Source organism: Scardinius erythrophthalmus (assembly GCF_964197995.2).
Source record: "Scardinius erythrophthalmus genome assembly, chromosome: 25".
Classification (NCBI taxonomy): Eukaryota; Metazoa; Chordata; class Actinopteri; order Cypriniformes; family Leuciscidae; genus Scardinius; species Scardinius erythrophthalmus.
The window spans coordinates 24,380,692-24,396,856 of NC_138245.1; the positions used below are offsets into that span (position 1 = coordinate 24,380,692).

The 16,165-nt window shown below is 39.9% G+C and overlaps 1 protein-coding gene across 1 annotated transcript in view; it reads left to right on the top strand.

Moving 5' to 3' along the window:
* The window catches only part of cacna1ab (calcium channel, voltage-dependent, P/Q type, alpha 1A subunit, b), a 128,453-nt gene extending 119,388 nt beyond the window's left edge, over positions 1-9,065 (top strand). The window contains exons 45-49 of the mRNA XM_081357152.1: positions 654-773; positions 3,530-3,565; positions 5,181-5,403; positions 6,347-6,579; positions 7,947-9,065. Of these exons, the coding sequence (XP_081213278.1) occupies positions 654-773; positions 3,530-3,565; positions 5,181-5,403; positions 6,347-6,579; positions 7,947-8,603 (1,269 nt within the window). The 3' untranslated portion in view covers positions 8,604-9,065. The remainder of the gene's footprint in view (positions 1-653; positions 774-3,529; positions 3,566-5,180; positions 5,404-6,346; positions 6,580-7,946) is intronic.
* Positions 9,066-16,165: the final 7,100 nt, after the last annotated feature.

Below are 16,165 nucleotides of genomic sequence, written 5' to 3' on the forward strand. Positions count from 1 at the left end.
ATATAAACCAGAACAACAGCTTTTTATTTTATTTTATTTTATTTTATTTTTACAAACATATAAATATATATATATATATATATATATATATACACAGTATATATATATATATAAAATACATTTAAAATAAATAAATCAATAAAATAAAATTATATATATATATATATATATATATATATATATATATATATATATATATATATATATATATATATATATATATATATATATATTGGCATGCTTAGTAGTAAGTAAATGTGACATCTTTGTGCTTTACTCTCATACTCGTATCTTATTTTTAGATTTACCTGTCCTTGAACATTATATTCAAAAAGCAAACTTTGGTTTGTCACTTTATATATCAGTCAGACTTCCTAACTTGTCTAAATTGGCCGGAATAAGTTGTAATATGGGCCGATAATCGGAGACTAGTGTGCACCTGTTCCTTTATTTCACTCTGTTAGTGATATGCCTCATTTGTTAATGGCTAATGACTACATCAAGTGTGCTAATCTTCAGTTCAAAGCACTTTTGCACATGACATCACCCTCTACTGGTTTAATCCCTTATGGGTCCAGTATCACACCCCATAGAGCTGTAGGCCGGTGAAGCAGGCATCAGCCCGGCCCACATGCTGTTGCTCTGTTTTGCAGACGGTAAAAATGAGAAAGATTGGCCCTGTTGGGGACGGTTACTCGGACACTGAGCCCTATCACCCAATGGAAGGGCATGGGCGGACCATCTCCATGCCACGCCTCTCAGCAGACAACCAAGTGAGCACCTTCATCCTTTCATCCATCCATTCACCCATTTCATCTTTCCACCTTTTATCTGTTATCATCCATTCCCGACATCCGTCATTAGTCAGTTATCCAGCTTACAGCCTTTGACCGCTTTGGAGGGGGGAACCAAACTTCAAATAGTTTGTTGTGCTGTCATGCTAACATGTCAATAAATGCTAGCATGTCTTTGTCAAGAGTCAAAGGGCACATGGATAAGTGGCTCACAACCTTACCTTCACTTACCTGCATGGCTGTGTGAATGCATGTATGCGTGAGAGAGAGAGTGAGAGCGAGTGTGTGTGTTCTCAGCATCATCATACCACCCTAGCTCACTTTCAGGAAAACCTTGGTGTGTCTGGTGGTGTGTGTTGCTGCCAGAGCTTGATTTGAGGTAGTGACACGTCAGACAGAAATAGGTCAAAACAGCCTGTTTGTGCATAATTATAAAATGTATAGCTCTAGCTTTAAAAAGTAATTATATCGTACAGAATAACTTACGGAGTTATCAATTCATTATAATTAATAAAAACAGCAATACTGTGAACTATTATTACAATTTAAAAAAACTGTTTTCTGTTTTATTATGTTTTAAAATATAATTTATTTCTGAGTTATAATTTAAATTGAGTTAAAATATACCATAGGACAGTTCACATATGGAAGCAACCAGTCGACTGAATTTAAAGGAGAACTCCGGTCAATTTTAACATTGAGCTCATTTTTTTGTACATTTGGAGTGCTGTCAGTACAGAGAACAACGACAAAAATCGGTGTTGCCTACACCGTGTTATCCTCTTTTTAAAATTTGCACCCTGTTGACTTCAATGGGGCAAGTTTTAAACCTGCTTTTAGCCTCTTAACATCCTTGATGTGTCATTACAAGTGCACAGCTAATGTGAGTGATTCCTTCAGAGTGAACACGGTGAATCTGACTGCAGTAGATGTGAAAGATATGAATAAAAGTGATGTTAATTCAGCCAGCGCACATACCTGTATTTACATCCTGTTTTCGGTCGAAGTCCACAGTAGTCGATTGTCGAGTTCACGCGCATAGGTTTAGTTACCTATGATCACACGCGTGAATGCGACAATCGACTACTTTGGACTTCGACCGAAAACAGGAAGAAAATACAGGTATGTGCGCTGGCTGAATTAACATCACTTTTATTCATATCTTTCACATCTACTGCAGTCAGATTCACCGTGTTCACTCTGAAGGAATCACTCACATTAGCTGTGCACTTGTAATGACACATCAAGGATGTTAAGAGGCTAAAAGCAGGTTTAAAACTTGCCCCATTGAAGTCAACAGGGTGCAAATTTTAAAAAGAGGATAACACGGTGTAGGCAACACCGATTTTTGTCGTTGTTCTCTGTACTGACAGCACTCCAAATTTACAAAAAAATTAGCTCAATGTTAAAATTGACCGGTGTTCTCCTTAAAGAGACACCCCTTTGATGCAAAAAGGTGCAAAAATGTGATATGTAACATATGCACTGCTTTGCATACCTAACACCGATGTCCTGTGACCTCCTGACCTGACAGATATATTTCACCTCATCCTTTTGAAACACTAGCACAAATCAACCTCTAGAGGCAGTAACACGCTCACAACATATGACTCTGCAAACACACACCCAAAACACATCACATAGAAGCAATTACACTACTATGATGATAAAATGCATAAATATACACAGCGTTTCTCACCCTTACATAAACCCCATGATCTCTTGGTTGACTATCCTCTGGAGATGTGTCTGAGTTGAGCGTTTTGTCCAAGTGTGAGGGAGCCGTGTGTCCCCGCATGTGTTCCAAAATGTGTGTGAAGGTGAGCTAAGCGTAGAAACCTCACAATCTAGTAACAATCTATATATGTTCACTTGTGTGTTGGAAGTGTGGTGCATACAGTGCACACCAGGAAGTGTGTGGATCCAAAGTCTGTGTTTGTGCGTTCCGTGTAAAGCTGTAACGTAGATGTGGTTCTTGTTCTTGTGACTCACTCTTGTCTAACACTGCTCTGCCCCACAGAGTGTGCATTCTGCTGCGGTAAGTGTGTTAGTGTGCTTCCTATCTTCCTCTACACTCGCTCAATTTTTGTCTTTTTTCTCTTTCCTTTTCCTCCTCCCCCTCCCCCCAACTCATTCCTGTCAATGCCTGTGTTCCTTTACTCTAAATTACAATGGGGATCACGATCTCTCTCTCCTACTCTGCTCTCTTCTCCACTTTGCTTTTAATCTCTCCCCATTCCTTGTTTTTTCTGTCTCCTTTTTGTACCCATAATGCATCTTGGTTTCCTATTTCCCTTTTCCTTGCTTCCATTTTCAACCATTTCCTCTTGGTTTTACTTGCTCTTTTCTCTCTTTATTTCCCTGTTTGTTTTTTATTACTTTTTTGTTTTGGTCTCACTACTTTTTTCATGGACTTCCTGTGGCACACTCGTCTTTTTAATTTCTTACCAACTCACTCGATCCCTTTCCTTTTGACGATGTCTCTCATTCCTGGGATCTTTCTCGTCTCTTCTGTCATGTTGCACATTGAATTTGTCTCCATTTTTACCCATAACCCCATGGTTTCCTCCTGCCCACTTCCTTCCTTCCTTGTTCCATTTCCTCTTTTCTTCCTTTACCTTCCCCTCTCTCTCTTTTTTTCCTCACACACTTTCTCTGCTGTGCTCTGTGTGTATCGTCCCTGTGGTCTCATGCGTGTGTCCTGTTCTGCGCATCGTCTGTGTGCTATTCAACAGCGACGGAGACACAGGCCGCGAGGAAGTAACCTCAGTGTATGTACCGTCTCTGGCTTTCTGCCTCTCTCTCTCTCTATCTTCTCCATGCTTTCCCTTGTTCCCTCTCTCATTTTGTCTGTTTAAGGAGTCTGCGTCTCTCTTTATGTCTTGATGTCACACTGAACTCTTTTTTTCAAGCCATCCTGTTTTCCCTCTGTATATTCTACCCGTTGCTGTACCTTTCTCTCTCTATACCTTTTTTCGTGTCCACTTATGCAGCCCTGTATCCCTGTATGTATGTGTGTGTGTGTGTGTGCGAGCGTGTGCGCAAGTGTTTGTGTGTCTGTCTGTATCTTATCTCTGTATTTCTGGTCCTGTGGACATGGGGAGCTTTTGCTGTCTCGTAGTTCTTGGCGCATGGATTTCAAACAGGAAAACCTGCTGCTAATACCGGTCATGTCGTTAGCATGTTTCAGTAAGGCGCATGGCATCAAGCATTACGTGTGTGAGTGAAAAGAAGAGCGTGAAGGGTTATTTCAGTTTTCAGATCATGTTTAGACGCATAAGAGTGTAATGTGGCCAAGTATGAATGTGCGTCCACACGTTCTACCGACTGTCATGTTGACCATCATGCCTTAGGGTGTGTGCATTGATGAATGTGCTGAACTTTATTTGGCTGGATTGGGTTCTTCTGTGTGCTCAGCTGTTGCAGAGAAAGACATTGAGTATTTATTGTTTCCGCTTGTATTAGAAAGGCTGCAGTGCATGTAAGGCATGATCTGTCTGTCTATCTATCTATCTATCTATCTAACTATCTATCTATCTATCTATCGTATGTTTGACTGCCTATCTATCTATCTATCTATCTATCTATCTATCTATCTATCTATCTATCTATCTATCTATCTATCTATCTATCTATCTATCTATCTATATATATATATATATCTGTGTCTCTGTCTGTATATTTATCTATGTATTTATCTGTCTGTATGTTTTCATTTCTGGCTGTCTGTCTGCTTATTTATCTTTCTCTTTTACTCTATCTATCTATCTATCTATCTATCTATCTATCTATCTATCTATCTATCTATCTATCTATCTATCTATCTATCTATCTATCTATCTATCTATCTATCTATCTATCTATCTGTCTGTCTATTGTTCGTATGTTTGACTGCCTATCTATCTATCTATCTATCTATCTATCTATCTATCTATCTATCTATCTATCTATCTATCTATCTATCTATCTATCTATCTATCTATCTATCTATCTATCTATCTATCTGTGTCTCTGGCTGTCTGTATGTTTATCTATTTATTTATCTATCTGTATGTTTTTATTTCTGGCTGTCTGTCTGCTTATTTATCTTCTTTTACTCTCTGTCAGTCACAGAATATCCATTTATCTCTGTATTCCTATCTAGATCTCTTTCGCTTTTCCTGTTGATCTCTATTTCTCTTTCTGTCTTTGTTGAGCATGACAGATATACCTGTGCTTTGGTTTTCTCTGTGGGTGTGGAATGTACTGAGTGTTAATCTGGTTACATTCAGATGTTTCCACTCACGCACACTGCATTTAATTAAACCCATATCAATGTAAACTTCTGTCCTTTCCCATTTTTTTCTTCCTTTTCTCTGTCTATCTTTTTTTTTTCTTTCTCTGTAGACCATCACTGACACAAGTCCAATGCGCCGTTCTACATCCTCACTGGTCCACGGACGTTCTGGTCGAGGCGTACGATTGGACGATTATTCTTTGGAGAGGGTGGTGTCAGAAGAGGGTCACCGACACGGTCCGCGAAGGAGAGAGCGTGATCGAGACCGGGAGAGAGACCGCAGTCACCGCACCTCAGAGAGATCCCTCGCTCGCTATACAGACGCAGACACAGGTCTTGCACAACTCATTGCAAATGTGTCTTTTTTTTATTATATTATTATTCTCTTTTTTTATATTTTATTTTAAGATACCCAAGTTTTGTAGGTGCTATGAGAAACTTATTATCTAAAGTTAGCAGTGCTTCTCAATTTTTGTTAAACTATAAAAATGTTTGCCCCTCCCACTACGTAATCTAAAAATCTCTCTTTATTGACAAAATGTACATTATTTAAATGTATTTCTTTAGCCGATTCTTTTGTCCAAAGTGACTTAAGAATTAGAATAAATAAGCAATTAAACAAAGTCACTGCAAAAAAAAAATTGTCTGTGAAAAACAAGAACTGGCTTTTTCTTTCAGTTTTATCTCACTTTCCTACAGAGTCCCTAAAGGGACATGGTGATGAAAAATATATATGAGATGGGAGTAATAAATATATTTCAATGCTTTTGCGTTCGCTTGCAAAAGTTTTGCGTTCCCCCTAGAAACATTGTATTTTTTTACAAAACTTTTGAGATCTTTTGTCAATGCAAAGTTTCTTGTGGGAACACAAAACATTTGCGAGAGAACACAAAAGAATTGACACGTAATTTTTCCGCCCGTCTCATATTTATTTCCAATCACCATGTCCCTTTAGGGTCTCCGTACTTTTCTGATGAATAATGAACAGATTTTTATTTTAAAAATCAATTATTTTCTTCATTGAATTTTTTTTTTACTTTGTTTGGGGTTTTTTGTAAACATTCTGTTGCTCTAATTATACAAAAAATAGCCAAAAACAAATGAATAAAAGTTTGCTTTACAGGACCAATAGGGATAGTTCACCCAAAAATAAATAATCATTTACTCACCATCATGACATTTGAAACCACCTTATAATCCCTAACAACTGACAGCGACTCATTTAGGCGGGTTTGTTCTTACACATCTCGTCTCATTTCTCTGTTGTCTTTTGTAGGACTGGGCACAGATCTTAGCACCACTACACAGTCAGGTGAACTTCCACCTAAAGAGAGAGAACGAGAACGGGGTCGAGCAAAAGACCGTCGCCACCACCATCATCATCATCACCACCACAGCTCGGTGGATAAAGAGCGTTACGGTCATGAGCGTGACTACCACCGTCATCCTCAAGACAGATCTGATCGCCAATGGTCCCGCTCACCGAGTGAGGGGAGAGGGCACAGACAGGTGGGGCACACACACTCGCTGAAATACCACTCGTATACTTACACACAAATTCAACTTGATATTTTCAACTTATTTCACTATACTTCTTAAAGGGGCCATGTCATATTGAGTCTTTATCTTTATAAATTAAGCAACAGCACATACTGTATGAGTTGCAGATTTGCTGTCAGGTCTAATATAGTTTGCTCTGTTCTTCAATAACAGCCACTTTGCACATTGCAGCCGGTTCACAGAACAATCTGTGCTGAAATGTGCCACCCAAAAAGTTAAAATAAAAAAAACAAATATTCTCTTGTTTCCTTATATTGGGATCCTTAAGAAGAGCTACACACAGCCACGTACTAATGCATTTGAAACAAGTTGCTGCAATATTATTTTTTTTGCACTGGAGGAGGTTTTGCACTCTGAGAGCTAAAATATGTTTATATAACATGTCAAACTGTTTTTTTTTTTTTTTTAGGAGTGGGAAAAATACGGCTGTTGAAGGCAAACTTTAAATAAGAGGCATCAGTATCATTATTGATATCAGTGATACTGACCTTTATTCATAGTACTTAGTAAAAAGATGCCATTAAACAAATGTTTTAAATATTGAATATTTTAAATACTATGTTATTTCACCATTAATTTGGAGATGCAGTGGAAAATATATTTACAATTGTTTCACATTTTAATCATAGGTGCCGTTTAATCGTGATTAATTTCTGAAAGCGGTGCGATTAATTCGTTTTCTTAATCGATCAACATCCTTATTATTTTTATTCGTTTTCTTAATCGATCAACATCCTTATTATTTTTATAAAAAGGTAAAGGAAAATGACACATTTGATGATGTGACCCCTTTAAAGTCATACCCATGAGTAGTCATTTTGAACATTCATGTGTATGTGTTCGTGGTTTAGATCTTTACAGTAATCTGCCATGAGAAGCCAGAGGAATGAAACTTAGAGTATCTAGAATACGCAGGTGTGGGTCCAGCTGGACAGTAACCAGACAGCTTATGCTCACCTGTGACCTTATCATGACTGCTTACTGAAATCAGTTTCTCTTTCTTGTGTTATTCTTTTGTTTATCTTCTTTTATCACTGTGGTTTCTGTCCATTTTTCTCGATGTGACTCGTGGCTTCTCTGTGTCTGCTGTTTTGCCTCATTGCCGGTTTGTTTCTTTCTGATTTTATTGATGTTGTTGTTGTTTCCACACACCTCTTTCTCTCTCTTCCTCTTCCTTGTCGCTCCCTCTTCTTCTCTTCCTCCTCCTCCTCCTCCTCCTCCTCCTCCTCCACCTCTTGCCGGTGTGTGCTCCTCTCTTTTGTTTGACGTTAATTTTGTGGTGTTTTTTTATTTGCCTTGTTTTAATTTTCATGTAGGGCAGTAGTTCTGTGAGCGGGAGCCCCGTTCCCTCGACGTCGGGGACCAGCACCCCCCGGCGTGGCCGACGGCAGTTGCCCCAGACCCCATCCACACCTCGTCCTCATGTCACCTACTCCCCAGCCGTCCGCAAGCCTCCATACGGCTCCCCGGGCCAGGGTCGTCTCCGCTCCCCTTCCCCGCGACACTTCTCTCCACCAGATCACGAACCGCCCTACCACCGTCCGCCCTCCCGCCATGCCTCGCCCCATCACAACTCGCCCCGGCACGCCTCCCCGCGCTCCCCCAGGCACGCGTCACCCAGGTCCCCGCGTCACGGCCGCTGGGGCCCGCCGCCGGACAGCCTGGAGGGCGATGGAACATTCTATGATCGGGACTATGAGTACGAGCGGCACCACGAGCCACCTGCCTACGAGCTGAGTCTATCGCAGGGCAACCCCCACCCTCATTCTCACCCGCACCCCCGGTCCCCAAGGACTGCTCGTCAAGGGCCTCCCTCACACCCGCGTCGTGTGCCGAACGGCTACCGTTCCTCCTCGCCCTCCCCGCACCGGCGCGACCCCCACCCAGGCCCACACCGGCCGCCAAATGGCCGTGGGCCCCGGAAGGGGTTGCACGAACAATATAGCGAGACGGACGAGGATGATTGGTGTTAGTGCGCAGGGTGACCAGGAGGGGGCGCCGCTCAACTCAAACCGAGATGTTTATGCACCGCAGCAGGGAGAGAGGGGACGGAAGAGGAAAAGCAAGTGGTGCTTTTGCGCCATCGTGAGACTCTAAACCTTGGAGTGGCACATCGAGCTTCCCTACTCCCTCTCTCTCTCTATTGCTTTCTCCTGCTCTCTAGACTATGTTGCCCATGCTGCTCAGCAAGCAAGGGAACGGGAGCATACGAGATAAATGGGGTGGTTGCGTTTAGATGGACTGAACTTTAAAGATCAGAGTCGTTGTGTTTGAACGCTCCACTCCAGACTGAGCAAGACCGATCGCTTCTTGCACGATGGAAAAAATGAGCAACATCATCTGTCAATCAAAAAAAAGAAAAGAAAAAATGAAGTTTGAAAATCAAGCCAGAACCCCCTTTTTCCCCCTCACATCTATGCCTCTTGAAAAGACCCAAAAAAATAAAAAGGGAAGAAAAAAATAGACATTGTTGAAGAAAAAGCAAGTTTTCTTGTGAACAAGAGCTCTACCTACTGCAAAACCAGCCCCATGTGCTGGCCAATATCGATGAGTTTTATCATCTACGTTTACTGTTACCAACTCAAGACGCTGAGTGACCTCATCACCTGGGGGAGGGGTTAACTGTCGAAGAGGCGTGGCATATGAAAGGACTCAGTGCAGGCGGGAGGCGGCGGGTTGGCGCGGCACACCGAAACCCCGCCCACAAACTGCCACTCAATGATAAAGGAAAAGACAGCGGGAAAAGAATGAAACGGCAGATGAGGGAGGGACGGAAAGACTATTTCCTCTTCAGAATGTCTTCAATTGATTACTTCTTCTTTTTGAACATTTGGAGCTTGTTTATTCTGTTGCATTTGCTCAGCTTTCTTTGATATTTTTGGACTAAAATCTGATGGAAACTTGCATGAATGATTTAAAAAATATATATATATATCAGACAGAAGATTTACTGTGGGAAGGGGGGGTGATAACTCTCTTTTTTCCATTCAGTTTAAGGAAGTTCTTTCTCTCGTTTTCTCCCTGTTGCTCTTGCCATGTCTACAGACCTTTATGTGCAGATGGAGTTTATAGATAGTCGTTTAAGCAGACCTTTCTAGATAGCGAGACAGATCTGAAGGTGTTTTCTATGTTATTTCCATCTGAGGATCCCAGATGATGTTCTGCACTGTTTATAATTACTTTGGATTGCACTAAAAACTAGCCTGAATGGTGAAACCTCCCTCACTACAGCTGTCAGCCATGGTTGTGAACAGAGAGAAACGGGGTGAGAGATGTTCTCCTTTCTAAAGGCTTCATTTGCTATTGTCAATAACAGTAGTCTTATAATGATGAAAACTATCTTAATGCAATTGATGTAGATGACGGTGATGCTGATGAAGATAGAGGTGGTCATGTGACTTTGTTGTCTTGTTTTCAGGAGTTTTGTCTGTTGTGGCCATCTTGTTTCGAACTCTTTGTGTTTGTTTTTGGTTCCGTTCACCACAGATTGAAGTCTATAAGGGTGCGCTCCTGATAGCATCCTGAAGTTTACGTACTTGTGACCTCAGCTGAGTAGAATATTCCTATCAGTAGTGAATAGTTTTGGTCAGAGCTCATGAATGTTTTAAAAGAGAGAGTCAGGCCATTCAGGATACCCTCGGACAGTTTTCGTGTCAGAGTTTTTCAGACAAATTCAGGGTCCATTTCATATTTTATTTTTTGACAGAAAAAGATGGTCACACAACAGTGTGATCGGTAGAAATTGTTTTATAGAAGGTCAGATTTTAACCCCTTCAATTATTTCACAGCTAATGTAGAGTATGTGCAAGTTAATATTTTGGGCGATGAATGTTGTTGTTTACTTTTTGTCCATGTTGTGGTGCTGTCACACAGCTTTAGTCAGGCTAGACTATGGACAAACGATCCCTTATGAAATACAGTCGCCAGAGGGCGCTATTACATTTGCAAAACTGTTCCCAGACAGTAGGTGACGTAGCAGGTCTGTCGAAACTCGTCGACAGTCGTTTTTTGAGAATTTTGACCTGGATAGTCTTTGATCAAGTAACTGGAAACGATTCTTCCACCCTGCCTTCCTGTTCCCTGCCATGGGCAGTTTGTCATGTCTTTGGCTGCCTGCTCAATCTGAGACCCTCCCCCTTCTGCTCAGGATACAACGATACAGCCAAACGTATATCTCACAGGGGTGTAGAGGTGCGGCCTTTTCAGCCTCCCCTACTGTCATTGAACCTGTCCAGCTGACCCACACCAATCCAACCATCTCAAAACATCAGAAAAGACCAAATGTTTATTAAATATCCCATTACAACAGGGTTTTTTCCCCTCCAGATAAGGCTTTTATTGTGCGTAGGTTACTCTTTTATAGCTCAGGAGCCGTGTAATTCTCAGTTTTAAGTATCAACTTTGTCTCAGATGTTTCTCCAAAAATCTATAACAAAAAAAAAATCACAAATGAGACAATTGTTGCCGTGCTGTTTGAATATAGAGCTATAAAAGAAATGTGAGTAGCATCATCTGAAATCGTTTTTCTGAGACGCATGTGAGGAGAAAAAACTCCAAAAGTCTCAATTTTATCTCATTGCTGTCAAGGAGTAAGAATTAAAGAGATCTCATTTATGATTTTTCTTTATGGAATGTTCAAGATCAGAAACCCTGACTGTAATTTTGCTTAAAAAGTTTCAAAATGTGAAACCGTGAGGATTCATAATCTCACTTTATTCAGATAAAAATATCAAAGCGTCTCAGAATAGTTCACCACATTCATCTAATCTTGAAGTCAGTTGGGCGGTTCTGTATCGTCTCATTTTCTGTCCCAGAATCATATGAAATCCACAGTACAAGGGACTTTTTCTTTTCTTTAAAATGGTGTCTTTTTGTTTAATCCCTTCTCCTTGCCAACCCATATCCAAGACTTTTAGGGAGGAAACCACTGTTTTCTGGGTGTTTGTTGATGTTCGGCCCACATTTACCCACAGCTGGCCCCCAATTAGCCACAGGTTTGATGCCCATGGGTCCAGATGAACCTGCAGAGCCACAGTGCCTTCTGTTCTAGTGTCACACACTAACCCTTCCCCTGCCTCTCTTCCCTCTCCCCTCTATCTCTCTCTTAATGTGATGGACTCAGTCACACTACGCCTTAACAAGTTCCCATGTCTGCGCTGTCTGCTGGGCTTTTTAAAGACAGGGAGGCACGGTTATATGATGGGGGAAGATCCCAGTTACTCTGAGAGTAATGAAGGGAAATGACAACCGAGTTCTGTCAGGGTGTCCATCTCGGCTCTCTGTCTCTCTTAGCAATGCTTCCTCAAGTGGATGGCAACCATTTTTTAATTTGTCTCACCCTGCTCGTTTAGAGAGTTGCATCGAACATCGGAGGGATTGTTCTACTTCTCAGGTCTTTTAGCAAAAGGACAGGAAGGCTTATTTTTGTCAGGCATGAATGTTAGTTAGACCTTTTGCATGGTTAATATAAAGCCCATTTAGAATTTCTCTTGGTCTTGAATTCTTTTGCTGAAAACACTTGAAATGCAGCTCCATTTTAGCTCAAGGTGTGGATCGATAGTTTATTAATAGGATTTGATTTGTATTGATTAAAAAGAGATAGCAGAAGGTTGTGGTTTTTAAAAGAACAGTTCACTCAAAAAAGAAACTTCTGACATGATTTACTCTCCCTCAACTCATTCTTTACTATTATGACCTTCTTTCTTCTGTAGAACAGAAAAGGAGAAATGTTAAAGAATTATTCTGGTTGCTCTATTCTATGCAGTTCAAATAAATGAGGACTGAGGCTTTTAAGCCTCTAAAAGGACACAAAGGTACCATAAAATATCAAATTGGGACAGTGTTCTCATTTTTATAAGCCATACAATAGGTTTGTGTAAAAAACGGACTGAAATACAAGTCATAATTTGCTAAATATCTTAAAATCCACCTTAATGATTTCGAACTTTTCAATGAATCAGTTGATCCAGTTCACAAATTTTACCGATCCAGTTACCTGAAGGGCTTAAAGACTTTACAGCTGGCATGTAGAAATTGCAGTCATCTTTGTTATTTTGATGTATATCCAGTGAAACAGCTTCTGTTTGGTGACTTTAAATATAGTGCATCCAAAATTTTCTCCTGCTATGTTTCACAGAGGAAATGAAGCCATATTGGTTTAGATAAACGAGAGTGAGTGAATGAATGATGTCGGAAATTTCATTTTTGGGTGAGCTGTGCCTTTAAAGGTTTATGCATGTAACTAAGACTGGTGCATCATTCTTTGGCTCTGCTTGTTCATCAGTTTGGTTCTGACCCTCTTTTGCTCTCAGTGTCAATGCCTTTATTGCTTTATGTTTTTGACTCGCATCTTCATTTTCTGTCCCAACAGAAAGCCATTTTCAGTTTGCAACACACACAAGTGATCCATCGTAGATACACAACACACTTGCATTTGAGCATGTGTTGTTTGTTTTGTATCGTCCTAGTGGAACAAAGCTGTATTTTCTTTCTGTTTCATACGAAATAAGGGCTTTCCTTCAATGGTTGAGTGCTGCCAAAACAAGTCACCCTCTATGTAGCTACACCACTTCCTGTGGTCTCCCTTTGTACAGAACAGAATTACATGTGTGTGCATGCTAATGTGTGGGGGAACTGGAGAAAGGGAGGGGGGTGATGGGTAATGTAGTTTTTTTTCCCTGTATGTATGAGAGTGAGAACTTGAGGCACAGCTGTGGCCAGCACAGGCATTGTGCATGCCAAAAAAAAAAAGAAAAAAAAAAAAACCTTATCAGAAAGGGATACTAATGATATTGTGCACCTTGGGTAATTTAGTGCTGGGTTTGCCAATCCATTTCTGCTCAGCATTTACCATGGCATACTTCATTATCATCCTCATCTGATCCCAATCCGAGATTGGGTACGGATCCATTGCCACCTTTTCCAGAAGATCGGAAGGGTTGGGTTCATCCATGTGACAGTGGGACGGTCGACTGCGAGTTTGTGCGTTTGTCCGTGAGCTGATTTGAAGGCAAGTCGTTTTTTAGTGCCTTACAATGAACAGTTTCCCATCGCCGTTACATGACCGTAGAAACAAAGCCATGGCGAAAGCGAAGAGAGTCATCGTGTTTGTACCTCGACTGTCTGTCCATGTCTATCTAACTTATTTTGTTGGGCCTATCTATCTCTTTCTCTTCTGTAACTCTTGTAGGCTATATCTCATTCATAAACTTCCTGCAACAGTCTGTGTTCATCCTCTTTCTTCAGCATTCCCATGTTCCTTACCGTTTCATTTCCTCTCGTTCTGTATGCATGTCATGGTTTCTTCATTCAAACACATTGCTGATTTGATATTATATTGATAAAAATAAGAAATATTTTTACATATAAATGTATTATTAGTAATGCTCATAGTTACATTAATTAAAACATAACATTTAAATGGACAGTCCACCCAAAAGTGATTTGGAAAGTCGTCATTTACTTAGTTCCAAATCTGTATGAAATCTGTTTCTTCTGCGGAACACAAAAGAAGATAATGAAAGTCAATGGGGTCCAATGTTATTTTGTGTTTCTTCGAAATGTCTTCTTTTGTGTTCCACAGAAGAAACATAGTAAAAGATGACAGAATTTTCATTTTTGGCTGAGCGATCCCTTTAAGCGCACTAGTTGTTCTGCCTAAGACAGAATAGATGCTAAAAAACATGTAGCAGACAAACGAACAGATTTCACTTGAAAGAGAAACGAATGTTGAGGTTCTCTAAAAGGAAGCGGCTCACAAGACAGGAAGCGAGTTTTCACCACCGTCAGCCGGAGTGTGCTTCTTCACAGCGCTCGTGTGTGTCAAAGGGGAAACAAGCGTGTGGTGTGAATGTGCGAGTACGTGAGGAGTTCCTGTGAGCGCGCAGCCACTGTCACCATGACACCCACAAACCCGTCCCATCTCTCCTTAATCACCCATATCCCACCCGCCATCCATATTACTATTGACCTGAACCATTTAAAAGCAAAAGAGGAAGTTTAAAGAGAAAAAAAGGCCATGATAAAGAGAGGTATTTAATTACTGATTTGCATGTGCAATGTGCATGCCACTATGTGGGTTAAAAAGTCAACTTCAGGAATTCTAAAATATAAAAAGAAATATAAAGAAAAAGAGTATATATATATATGTATAAATATATAAATATAGTTAGATGTTTTTATGAGCAATGTGTTCCTTTTTTCTTCTATTTTTAAAAATGAAAAAGACAAAAAAGAGCACCAAGAGGGGGAAAAAAATAATACAAGAGACGATAAATGATAAATCCTCATAGAATGTGTGTTTGTTTCTATTGCCAACTGTTCTCTGAGAATCGTGGGTGAGGTGAGCACACTACATGCTGTGGAAAAATGTATTACAGAATTAAAAAAATAAAAATAAAAAAAAGTTAAAAGATATCCAGTAACTCTCAATGTGAGGGACTGCACATCACTCTGATTTAAGAAGAACTCCAAAACCCTTTTTGCTGATGTTGAGCTGTGAAAGAGGCTGCCTGAACCTGGTGATGTTACACATTTATTCTGGCTATGAAAAATCACCCTTTTTTCTCTCTCTTCCTCTGTCTGTTATCTCTCTGCTATTTCTACCAGTGCATTTTGTAATTCCGAACAGACCTCTTCCTAAAGAACCTGAATAAAAACCAGAGAGAATGCATTCTAAACCCATCTCTTGTCTTCAGATGCACGACTGTAGTTTGTGTGTGAACGTGTGTCTAATTTCACTCTTTGTACACAACTGATGAATGTTTGTAGAAGACAAAAGCCTCTCTTTGACACGTGCGTTCACACCTACACGACAATCTGAAAAGGATTCAATCAGGTTTCAGGTGGGGGAAATGATGCCACACATTGACAGCTGTTGAGGAAGTGTTGATAGCCGGATTATTAAGGATCTTGGGCTGTTAACCCAATGACTTGTGTCCCAGGAAGTGAAGAAATAGTGACAAATAATGACTCTGCATCTAAACACTGTCATACTTCCTCTTTAATTTAACTGTTAGTCACCATGAAGCAGAGAAGGGCAAATATTTTTTATATATATATAAAGATTTGCCCTTCTCTGCTTCAATTAGTAATACTTTACAATAATGTCTCTTTTTTTTACCATTAGTTAATGCATAAACTAACAATGAGCATTACAGCATTTATAGCTTTGTTAATGTTAGTTAAGAAAATGTTCATGTTAGTCCACAGTGCATTAACAGATACAACTCTTGATCGTTATATATATATATATATGTATGTATGCATGTATATATATATATATATATATATATATACAGTGCTATGCATAAGTTTAGACACCCATGCTAAAGTTGACTAAAAAGAGGAATAAAAAATCATCTTTTGGAAATTGAACTTAATGCCTTAATTAAAAAAATTAGGAAAAATCCAACCTTTAAGGACAACAATTTTCTTTGTGAATGAATAATGTATCGTAAATAAATAAATGTTCTTCCTTAAAATACAGGGTGCATAAGTCTGGACACCCCTATGTTAAATTCCCATAGAGGCAGGC